Here is a 12,057-nt window from a genome sequence, read left to right as displayed (position 1 = left end):
GGGAGGCCCCGGTGCACAACTGAGCAAGAGGACAAGTACATTAGAGTGTCTAGTTGGAGAAACAGACGCCTCACAAGTCCTCAACTGGCAGCTTCATTAAATAGTACCCGCAAAAAACTAGTTCTGTCAAGTTGGCTGGATGTCCTTTGGATAGCGGAACATTCTTGATACACGGGAAACGGTTGAGCGTGAAAAACTCAGTGTTGCAGTTCTTGACACACTGAAACCGGTGAGCCTGGCACCTATTACCATACGCCGTTCAAAGCCAGTTCAATATTTTTTCTTGCCCATTCAACCTCAATGGCACACACACACACAATCTGTAGTGGAGGACCTGTTGGACTCTATGTTCTTAGCACTACGTGTTCTCTCCCAGGTGCTTGTAAGGTCACAGATGACACACAGGTAGGATTCCAGTTGAGGTGGTTTAATGACGCTGATTCACATAGAGCAGGAACAGCACAGCGTATGGCTTGACAATTGTGTCAACCAAGAGTGTGTCATTTCTGAAGGACGCACACTGGCCTGGCTAAACAAAGAATGCTAACTAAAAGGTAATCACAGGAGATAGGCTGGATCACTTGCTTGTGTACTTTCTCTAGTTACTTCTTGACTCCACATCACCGGTGGGCGGAGCAACTGCTCTCCTATGATGAACTAATATTTTCTCTCAATAGTCTTTCATTCAGCCGCCCCCAAATTGTGCCGTCAATTTGCACCTGAGAAAGGTTAAGGGTTCTTGGGAGGGGTTAAGGCAGGTGTACTGCCGTCTTCTCTATCCGGGAGAGCTGGGAGGACTACCTACTGGGCAACAGGACAGGTGTATGTTCTGTCCTTGATCCTGACCTCGGCAGACCACTGTAGTGTAGAGTGCGGTCTTAATGGAGCGAATCTCTCTCTCCCAAACTATGAAGTACAGTGCTGCAGGGGGGTTGAAGCAGAAGGCAATCTGTTTTGCAAAATACTCTTGCAGGTTGGGAGACAAATCAGCGAAGGCCTCGTGCAGCTCCTTCTCACCTCCTCGGAAGTTCGTTCCCTGGTCAGATGAATCTTCTAAAGGGCCATCAGAAAGGAGTCTGCATTGATGTTGGTCAAGCGGTCCAAGTATACAACCCTCGTGGGGAGACACTTGAAGATTATCCCCAATCTCCGACACGCCGGCGCAGTTTGACCTTAGAGGGCCGAAGCAGTCCATGCCCGTGGAGTAGAAGGCTGGCTTGAAGAGGTGCAGGCGTGCAACTGGCAGGTCAGCCATCTTGGGGACAGCAGGTCTGGATTTCCATCTATGGCATTCTGTGCAGGTGTGCTGGAAGCGGCGAATGGCTTCCCCCCCGCAGAGGATCCAAAAGGTGCAGCGGATCTCTGCAAACACCCTCTCAGGGCTGGGATGGCACAGACGGCTGCCGTGATCTTGGATCAGGAGTCTATTGGATGGATAACAAGGATGGAGGACAGCGGGATGAACTGTTCTAGATCTTTGGCAAGACGTAGTCTAGAACTCGGATGAGCTCTCCGGACTCATCAAGCTCAGGTGACAAAGTAATTAGGCAACTGCTGGATGGGACAGGCTTACCAGCTTTCAGGTGATGGAGTTCATCTGGGAAACTCTTGCTGGGCTCTCGAAGATGACGGTCTCTGCTTTCACCACCCTGACCTGCCACCCAGTGTAGCACTTGTGTAATGACTTCTAGAAGCTCCTTCCAGGTGGAACACACTAGCTCACAACTGGGTCTAGGGGACCGGCAATTGCAGTGACACCGCAGAAATTGGGCTTCCGGAGTTCAGACGCGTCCTCTTCAGGATGAGCGTTTGGCTTAGTAGGCAACGCATCTGGACTTTGAAGGAGAAACGATGCTCGGATGGTGTATGGCAGAATGAACCCAAGGGGGTCGTACCGGCTGGCGAGAACATTTTACATATTCCGCATGGTCGGCCCTCCGGAGTCCACGGCTTGATGCTTGCACCCCAAGGTGTCAGACTGGCAATGCCAGCTGAGCCCTAGGGTAGACTCAGTTGAATCTTCTTTCTCTAGGGCAAACCAAAGCTCAAGGTTGTCTGTTCTGGCCTCCTTTGATAGGTGATTGATGCTTGGCATGTTGCTGGCCCACTGGTCTAGCTCGAACCCGCCAGATGCCAGGAGCTCTCATAGCTTGTTCACTAGCTGTCTGGCTTCTGCTGGTGTTGGCATGCTCTGGAGGCAGTTGTCAATGTAGAATCACCTCTCTACGGAGAAACTAATATCTTCACCAGGCTCGCTGTTTTTTGTGACATGCCTCTGGAAGGCAAAGGTTGCGCAGCATTGGCTGCATGTGGTGCCAAAGGGAAGGACCTGCCACTCAAAGACATCAGGAGACTCTTCTCTCTTCATGTCACGCCAAACAAACTGTAGGAGGGGCCTATCTTCAGGTAGGAGACAGACCTGATGAAACATCCCCTTGATGTCTACACTTATCCCGACGGCATGCTCACGGAACCGCAACAGTACTCCCAAGAGTGACCCACCCAAGGTAGGTCCTGGGAGCAAGGACTCGTTCAGGTTGAGACCCTGGAACTGGTAGGAGCAGTTGAATTCTTGCCGTTGTGACTCAACATGTGGTGGAGGATGTACCATGATTCTACCTCTTCAGAGAGAGCATGTTGGAGCTTAACTTCTTAACTGAGCCTGCTTGCATTAGCTTCTGTATCTCAGCACTGTATGATGCAGCTCTCTGGTTCCTTAGCAAGCCGTCTCTCCATGCATCTAAGGCTTTGCATCACCGCTTCCTTCGGGGCTTGGAAGCAGGGTATCTCTAGCACAGTAGTGGGATGGTGTAGCAAAACACTCAGTCTACCTCTATGCGTGCAGTCTTGGTCTCGATCAGGTCGACGGCTTCCTGGTCCTGCCTCAACTTGCCAGAGCTTCTTGACGTTCCTAAACAACTCAGAATGTGACGGACGTCACTAAACACCGTGTGGCCGGAGGTGTTACTCCAACCTTGCCGGACCCTGAAGCAGCCATCCAAGTCTGGTCTGGACAGCTGCTGGCCTGCCCGGAGGACCCAACCTGATATGGGTGATCAATTTAGGATGATCTGCACCAATGAGGTCTAGAGGCTTGGCGTTGATGAACGGCTGTTGGGGGAGACCAACCAAGTGCTTGCACCTCTTCTGACGGCTGGTCACTGGATAGGAATGGTCTGCTAGTCCAAGGTGAGTTGTGGTGAAGGCCCTTTTGATCTGGAAACTGGTTTTTGGTTGAGGCAGGAAGGTCACTGATGCACTAGGAAGGGTCTGGATGTCCTGCCAAATAGTTCTGAGGTCTAGTTCTTCTGGGGTACCCTGTAACCCAAGCTTCTGTGCAGCATTTGGAAGGAGCATGGTACGCTCGTAACTGTTGTACAGAACAGCGTAGGTGTCGAGGGTATGGTCCCCATGGTGTAGGAGCACCCTGATCACCTTCAAAAGGATGTGATCACAGTTAGCTGGTCTATGTAGGTAAAGCACATCCATGGCTGTGCTTACCAGGCAGCTCTCCTCTTTTGGTGCCTCTTTGGGGTTTTTGTCATTGACCTCGTGAAAGACTTCTAGAAATGTTCACAGGCAGAGACCGCAGGGCTTCTTGAGGGTGCACTGGAATGCATGATGGTGCCTTCCACAATGCCAGCACTTCTTGTTGGTCTTGCTCCACTCTTACTTGCTCCTTGGTGAGCATCTGGATGGCTGAGCACTGGTTGAGATATTGCAATAAGCCTGAGCACTAAGGACAGTATGGCTTCGCCTTGCCTTTGTTATTGCTGGCAGCTGAAGTGTTGAATGCTGAGGCAGAGGCTCCACTCTCCGGGTTGTCTTTAGCTCCAGAAGGGCGCCACGTTTTCCGTGGAGCCCTTCTGACTTATACCCAAGTCTGTCCTTATGCCCTTTGCTTGATGACTGGCCATCGTAGTCTTGACACCAGGACTTGTACTGTAACCACTAAGAACTTGAGTAAGGTGTATGTGGTACCAGGCTGATGAAAGACAACGGCGGAGGTCTGACCTAATCTCAGGTGGAAGCTTGCTGAGTAGGCATTCCACATAAGACCCGTACATCAGCTCTGTGCTGCCATCTAGACCCAGTGTCCCGGAGCATGCCCACTAAGGGCTGGACCTATTGTGTGACTTCTGGTATCTCCACAGCGTACATCGTGAGAGTCCATGACACTGGCTATCTTCTTCAGGGCGACATGGTGTGGCTGTCCAAACTTCTCATTCAGGGCTGCCATGGTGTTTCAGTAAGGTGTGGGGGAGTTGAGGTATGAATCTGCCACTAGGCAGGCTTCTTCTAGCTTTAAGTGATCCACTAGGATTTGATACATGAAGAGCTCGTTCCCGTCAGCTGGCAGGAGGTTCCCTAGTGCAATCTTCAGGCAAGCAAACTCACTTGAGTCTCTGCTGTTGAAGTTAGGGATGGTTGGCCTAGGCCATGTGTAGGTCTGCACTGCTGCCGCCGGCGGTGAAGCCTCTAGGGGGCTGCGGAAGGGGTTGAGGGTCTGACCTCGGTATCCATGGAACCTGACCTGGTCGGCGACCTGGTGGGTGCTCTGGTTGCCTTTGGCTGGCGGCTCTTCGTGGCTCATAGGCTGCTGCATGAGGGTGAGCCCTAGGAGGAAAAAGACTGCCGGGTCAGTGCACCAACGTAGCGCTGTGAAGGTGCAGCACTGGCTTGGTGAGGAGGTAAGCTATAATCCCCATCAAGGTGGTAACGACTCTCTGAGATATGGCAAAGGTGTAGCCTCTCTTGGTGTAGCCTCTCGGAGTCCTGACAACTGATTCTGGTCTGCTCTGCTTAGCTTAGCAGCAGCGGAAGTAGCCTGATCCCTCATGACTTTGAGCTCACTCATCTTGTCCAGAAGGTCTACTACTTGTTCTTTCTCTAGCTGATCTAATTCTTCCTCTGTAGGCTATGGTGGTGGATCAGGCCACTCACTGTCATCGCATTCCTCTTCATCGTTATCGCACTCCTCGCTGAACTCTTTCTCTAGCTCAAGTGGGGGGAATGAGGTGGACTGGGAAAACCGACTCAATTCGTACAGCGGGGCCAGTCTGTTGCTGAGTAGACTTTGGGGGGGTATAGCTGGCTGCAGTCGGGTCAAGGGGTGGCAGCAGACCTTATTCACAAGCTTCCTCATCTCCTGTTTAACGCCATGAACCTCGGCAAATTCTCTCTACGGCTAGTTGGGATATCCGGTGTCCTGTGTGAATTTAAGTATGCCCTCTCCAATTCTCTCTTGGAGGACCTGAGCCCTAGGACCATGCCTCAGGACAACCTGGTCTGATGACTGTCCCCAGTCCACCTGGCCGTGCTGCTGTTCCAGTTTCAGCTGTTCTGCCTGCGGCTATGGAACCCTGACCTGCTCACCGGACATGCTACCTGTCCCAGACCTGCTGTTTTCAACTCTCTAGAGACAGCAGGAGCAGTAGAGATACTCTCAATGATCGGCTATGAAAAGCCAACTGACGTTTACTCTTGAGGTGCTGACCAGTTGCACCCTCAACAACCACAAATTATTATTATTTGACCCTGCTGGTCATCTATGAACATTTGAACATCTTGGCCATGTTCTGTTATAATCTCCACCCGGCAGAGCCAGAAGACTGGCCACTTCTCATAGTCTGGTTCCTCTCTAGGTTTCTTCCTAGGTTCTGGCCTTTCTCGGGAGTTTATCCTAGCCACCGTGCTTCTACACCTGCATTGCTTGCTGTTTGGGGTTTTAGGCTGGGTTTCTGTACAGCACTTTGAGATATCAGCTGATGTAAGAAGGGCTTTATAAATAAATGTCATTGATTTGATTGATATATGCAGCTTCTTGTTCTCTTTCCAGATCTCCTCTAGCTCTGCTTGGTAAGCTGTTGGCAGCTTCCTGTGTTCCCGGTAAGGGTGTGTCTCTGCTTACCTCCATGTGTTGTCGTCTTCTCTGCAGGCTGTGGGCTTTCTGGGATTCTGAACCATACCCTCTGTGGTGATGGCTCTGAGCCAGCATCCCATTGAACCTGGCGAGTGGATGAGGTTGCATGTGACAAGGTGAAGGGGGTCATCTTTGCCGCTCCTTCATGATGAAAATACCACTCCTCTTCTTGACCATTTACATCATAGGGTGTTGTGCTATGGTGTGGTGAAGTATGCCGTGTATGGCTCACATAGCCTACCTCGTAATCTTGTAGATGCTCTGGTGGCTGTGTCTGATGCGTCAAACGAAATGCTGGATGTGTAAAAGCTCACGTAGTAGTCTTGCATCTTGCGCCTGGGAAAAGCACTGAAGATCCGTCTCGAATGGACCACAATGTAGTGGAGGAGGACCTGTTGGACTGTATATTTGGGCTCCCGAGTGGCGCAGCACTCTAAGGCACTGCATCTCAGTGCTAGAGGCATCACTACAGACCCTGGTTCAATTACAGGCTGTATCACAACAGGCCGTGATTGGGAGTCCCATAGGGCGGCGCACTATTGGCCCAGTGTCGTCCAGGTTAGGGTTTGGCAGGGGTAGGCTGTCATTGTAAATAAGAATTTGTTCTTGACTTCACTAGGGTAGGGGGCAGCTTTCGGAATTTTGGATGAAAAGCGTGCCCAAAGTAAACTGCCGGCTAACTCAGGTCCAGAAGCTAGGATATGCACATAATTGGTAGAATTGGATAGAAAACACTCTAAAGTGTCCAAAACTGTTAAAATTATGTCTGTGAGTATAACAGAACTGATATGGCAGGCGAAAATCCATCCAGGAAATGCTTTTATTTTGAAATGGCTGTTTTTCCATTGAAAGCCTATCCACCATATAAAGACTTATGACCCAGTTCACGATCTCTATGGCTTCCACAGCATGTGGCCAGTCTTTAGGCATTGTTTCAGACTTTTACTCTTTTACTGAAAAATGAGGGAGAAACAGCACTTTCAATGAGAGGACAGTGGAAGTTTCAGACATGAGTCCAGCACGTGACCGGGAGCGTGCCTTTCTTGTTTTTCCTTTTCTATTGACAAAGCTATTGTCCGGTTGAAATGATTGATTATTTATGACAAAAACAACCTGAGGATTGATTATAAACATCGTTTGACATGTTTCTTATGGTACTTTTTAGATTTTTGTCTGTCTGTTGTGAACACGCTTTGTTCCATTGGATTACTGAACAAAACGCACCAACAAAAGAGGGACATTATCGAACAAAACGAACATTTATTGTGTAACATGGAGTCTTCGGAGTGCAACCATATGAAGATCAAAGGTAAGTCATTAATTTTATCGCCATTTCTGACTTTTGTTATTCCTCTCCTTGGCTACTAACTGTTTGTAATGATTTGTCTGTTGGGCGCTGTTCTCAGATAATTGCATGGTTTGTTTTCGCCGTAAAGCCTTTTTGAAATCTGACACCGTGGTTGGATTAACAAGAAGTTCATCTTTAAACCGATGTATAACATTTGTATGTTTCATTAATTTTTATAATGAGTATTTAGGTTTTTGAATTTGGAGCTCTGCAATTTCACTGGATGTTGGCCAGGTGGGACGCTAGCGTCCCACACCCCCTAGAGAGGTTAACTGACTTGCCTAGTTAAATAGAAGGTTGCTTGAAAGGGCCCAGATGGCAGACAGATAGAATTCCAGTTGAGGTAGTTTAATGATGTTGATTCACAGAGCAGGAACGGCACAGCACACTGTATGGCTTGACAATTGTGTCAACCAAGAGTGTGTGATTTCTGAAGGACGCACACTGGCCTGGCTAAACAAAGAATGCTAACTGAAAGGTAATCACAGGAGATAGGCTGGATCACTTGGCTTGTGTACTTTCTCTAGTTACTTCTAGACTGCACATCACCAGTGGGCGGAGGTACAGCTCTCCTGTGATGAACATTTTAAGCAAACACTTTTAAATTTTTTTTATTTTACTGTTGCTATTATTCTTTACTGTAGCCCATGCCATTTAATAAACTGTAGTATCAATCCACAATCGACTAGGACGAGAACTCTGCGCCCCAATTCAGATTGGAGTTTATGAAAACGCAAAGATTGTCAATAACCTACAGTTAAGATAACTGCATGCAGTACTAAGCCATGGAAAGCCTTGATTGGCCAGTGAGTGGCCCTTGTCACACCAACAATTGAGTTATTAATCAAAACCCAGCCCTTTCGTGCCACCACCAAATATTACGCTCATAGTTGCCGCTGTGAAAATATTTAAAAAAATACTTCGGACCTATAGTGCTACACCAGCGAAGATGTAGGTTTGTTAAAATAAAGCACTAAATTGGAAACCTCAAATGGAGTTTTAAAGAACTGCAACTCAGTAAAATCTTTACAATTGTTGCATGTTGCATTTATAATTTTGTTCAGTATAGTTACAATATGATATGACTTTGACCATTTAAATTGTATTGCATTTTTGGGGGAGATACAATCATTTTTTTGCTTACCTCTAGAGCCTCTGCCTCGTCCCCGGCCCCTGCCATGACCCCGGAACCCGGCACGGAAGGGAGCACCCTCGCTCCTCACGCTGGACACCTCATCGTGGTCGTCACTCCATTCACGCTCGTACTTCCCTCTGTACCAGTCTGAGAACATAAAATATACAAAAGTATATGTGATTTCGGCTATTTCAGCCACACCCATTGCTAAAAGGTGTATAAAAATCAATACAAAGCCATGCAATCTCCATAGACAATCATTGGCATTAGAATGGCCTTACTGAAGAGCTCAGTGCCTTTCAACATGGCACTAACATAGGATGCCACCTTTCCAACAAGTCAGTTTGTCAAATTTCTGACCTGCTAGAGCTGACCCAGTCAAATGTTAGTGCTGTTATTGTGAAGTGGTAACATCTAGGAGCAACAACGGCTCAGCAGCAAAGTGGTAGGCCACACAAACTCACAGAACGGGACTACCGAGTGCTGAAGCACGTAAAAATCTTCTGTCCTCAGTTGCAACACTCACTGCAGAGTTCCAAACTGCCTCTGGAAGCAATGTCAGCACAATAACTGTTCGTCAGAAGCTTCATGAAATGGGTTTCCATGGCTGAGCAGCCGCACACAAACCTAAGATCATCATGCGCAATGCCAAGTGTCGGCTGGAGTTGTGTAAAGCTCACCACCATTGGACTCTGGATCGGTGGAAATTAGTTCTCTGGAGTGGTGAATCACGCTTCACCATCTGTTAGTCTGAAGGACGTATCTGGGAAAGCTACCTGCCTGAATGCATAGTGCCAACTGTAAAGTTTGGTAGAGAAGAAATAATGGTATGTGGCTGTTTTTCATAGTTCGGGCTAGGCCCCTTAGAAAACTTAACACTATAGAATACAATTACATACGAGACAATTCTGTGCTTCCAAATTTTTGGCAACAGTTTGAGGAAGGCCCTTTCCTGTTTCAGTATGACAATGTCCCCGTGCACAAGGCGAGGTCCATACAGAAATGGTTTGTTGAGATAGGTGTGGAAGAACTTGACTGGCCTGCACAGAGCCCTGACCTCAACCCCATCGAACATCTTTAGGATGAATTGGAACGCCGACTGCGAGCCAGGCCTAATCAACCAACATAAGTGCTCAACCTCATGCACGCTCGTGGCTGAATGGGAAACATGTCCCCGCAGCAATGTTCCAACATCTAGTGGAAAGCCTTCCCAGAAGAGTGGAGGCTGTTTTGCAGAAAAGGCGGGACAAACTCCATATTAATGCCCATTATTTTGGGATAAGATGTTTGACGAGCAGGTGTCCACATATTTTTGGTAATGTAGTGTACATATTAAAACACACTCAAATAAGCAAATTAGTTGAGGTACCCATTTATAAAGCCTAAGTCCATGTATTGATACATGGACCAGTTTGGGCTTTTACTTTTACGGTATTTCAAAGTTTGATTTGTTAAAGGTGTTACGCCACTCCGCCTCATGTCCGTTTTTATATAGTGTCCCCCCTTGGTAACACTTTACTTGACACCCAGAGTCATAACACGTTATGGCATAGCAATAACCATGTCAAAATGTCAACCTGTCATATGGTCAGAACACATTGCGTTATTTTACGGCTACAAGGAGAGCAGTTTTTGCTGTTCACTCGCAGTGACAGTCTGCATGGTCAATGCTGCAGATGTAGGTGACGACAATACTGCTTTCCACTTTGCTTCTTCAAATAACAGCTAGTTTGTCTTCCCTTAGCAAGTTGTGGCTAATATAAATTGTTACCCGCTAATGCTAAATCTCTAGCTAGTAGAGGTCGACCGATTAATCGGAATGGCCAATTAATTAGGGCCGATTTCAAGTTTTCATAACAAATCGAAAATCAGTATTTTTGGACGCCGATTTGGCCATTTTTTTTTAGACCTTTATTTAACTAGGCAAGTTAGTTAAGAACACATTCTTATTTTCAATGACGGCCTAGGAACGGTGGGTTAACTGCCTTGTTCAGGGGCAGAACGACAGATTTTTACCTTGTCAGCTCGGGGAATCAATCTTGCAACCTTACGGTTAACTACTCCAACCACCCGCTTTACATTGCACTCCACGAGGAGCCTGCCTGTTACGCGAATGCAGTAAGAAGCCAAGGTAAGTTGCTAGCTAGCATTAAACTTATCTTATAAAAAACAATCAATCATAATCACTAGTTAACTACACATGGTTGATGATATTACTAGTTTATCTAGCCTGTCCTGCGTTGCATATAATCGCGCTTAGGTACACGTTGCTCCAACCATAAACATCAATGCCTTTCTTAAAATCAATACACAAGTACATATTTTTAAACCTGCATATTTAGCTAAAAGAAATCCAGGTTAGCAGGCAATATTAACCAGGTGAAATTGTGTCATTTTGCGTTCATTGCACGCAGTCAGGGTATATGCAACAGTTTGGGCCGCCTGGCTAGTTGCGAACTAATTTGCCAGAATTGTACGTAATTATGACATAACATTGAAGGCTGTTCAATGTAACAGGAATATTTAGACTTAGGGATACCACCCGTTAGATAAAATATGGAACGGTTCCGTATTGCATTGACAGGAAAAACGTTTTGTTTTCGAGATGATAGTTTCCGGATTCGACCATATTAATGACCTAAGGCTAGTATTTCTGTGTGTTATTATATTATAATTAAGCCTATGATTTGATATAGCAGTCTGACTGAGCGGTGATAGGCAGCAGCAGGCTCGTAAGCGTTCATTCAAACAGCACTTTTGTGCATTTGCCAGCAGCCCTTCGCAATGCATTGCACTGTTTATGACTTCAAGCCTATCAACTCCCAAGATGGGGCTGGTGTAACCGATGTAAAATGGCTAGCTAGTTAGCCGGGTGCGCGTTAATAGCGTTTCAAACGTCACTCGCTCTGAGACTTGGAGTAGTTGTTTCCCTTCCTCTACATGGGTAACTGCTGCTTCGAGGGTGGCTGTTGTCAATGTGTTCCTGGTTCGAGCCCAGGTAGGAGCGAGGAGAGGGACGGAAGCTATACTGTTACACTGGCAATACTAAAGTGCCTATAAGAACATCCAATAGTCAAAGGTATATGAAATACAAATCGTATAGAGAGAAATAGTCCTATAATTCCTATAATAACTACAACCTAAAACTTCTTACCTGGGAATATTGAAGACTCATGTTAAAAGGAACCACCAGCTTTCATATGTTCTCATGTTCTGAACAAGGAACTTAAACGTTAGCTTTTTACATGGCACATATTGCACTTTTACTTTCATTAGTTTCATTATTTATTTGAGGCTAAATTGATAGTATTTATGTATTATATTAAGTTAAAATAAGTGTTCATTCAGTATTGTTGTAATTGTCATTATTCAAAATAAAAAAATTAAAATATTGGCTGATTAATCGGCATCAGCTTTTTTGGTCCTCCAATAATCAGTACCGGTGTTTAAAAATCATAATCGGTCGACCTCTACCAGCTAGCTAAATGTACTTCGTCAGAGCGAACGGAGCTACTGTGCCTTCAGAAAATATTCACACCCCTTGACTTTTTCCATATTTTGTTGTGTTACAGCCTGAACGTAAATGCATTAAATTGAGATGTTGTCATCACTGGCCTACACACAATACCCCATAATGGCAAAGTATAAATA

The 12,057-nt window shown here is 46.5% G+C and overlaps 1 protein-coding gene across 5 annotated transcripts in view; it reads right to left on the bottom strand.

Moving 5' to 3' along the window:
• The window catches only part of LOC106560735 (La ribonucleoprotein 1, translational regulator), a 121,062-nt gene that overhangs the window by 46,434 nt on the left and 62,571 nt on the right, over positions 1-12,057 (bottom strand). For all 5 annotated transcript variants that reach the window (XM_014123919.2, XM_014123921.2, XM_014123922.2 and 2 more), the window contains one exon: positions 8,416-8,553. In XM_014123919.2, the coding sequence (XP_013979394.2) occupies positions 8,416-8,553 (138 nt within the window). The remainder of the gene's footprint in view (positions 1-8,415; positions 8,554-12,057) is intronic.

Source organism: Salmo salar, chromosome ssa10 (genome assembly GCF_905237065.1).
Source record: "Salmo salar chromosome ssa10, Ssal_v3.1, whole genome shotgun sequence".
Classification (NCBI taxonomy): domain Eukaryota; kingdom Metazoa; phylum Chordata; class Actinopteri; order Salmoniformes; family Salmonidae; genus Salmo; species Salmo salar.
This window is presented reverse-complemented; position numbering and strand designations above follow the sequence as displayed.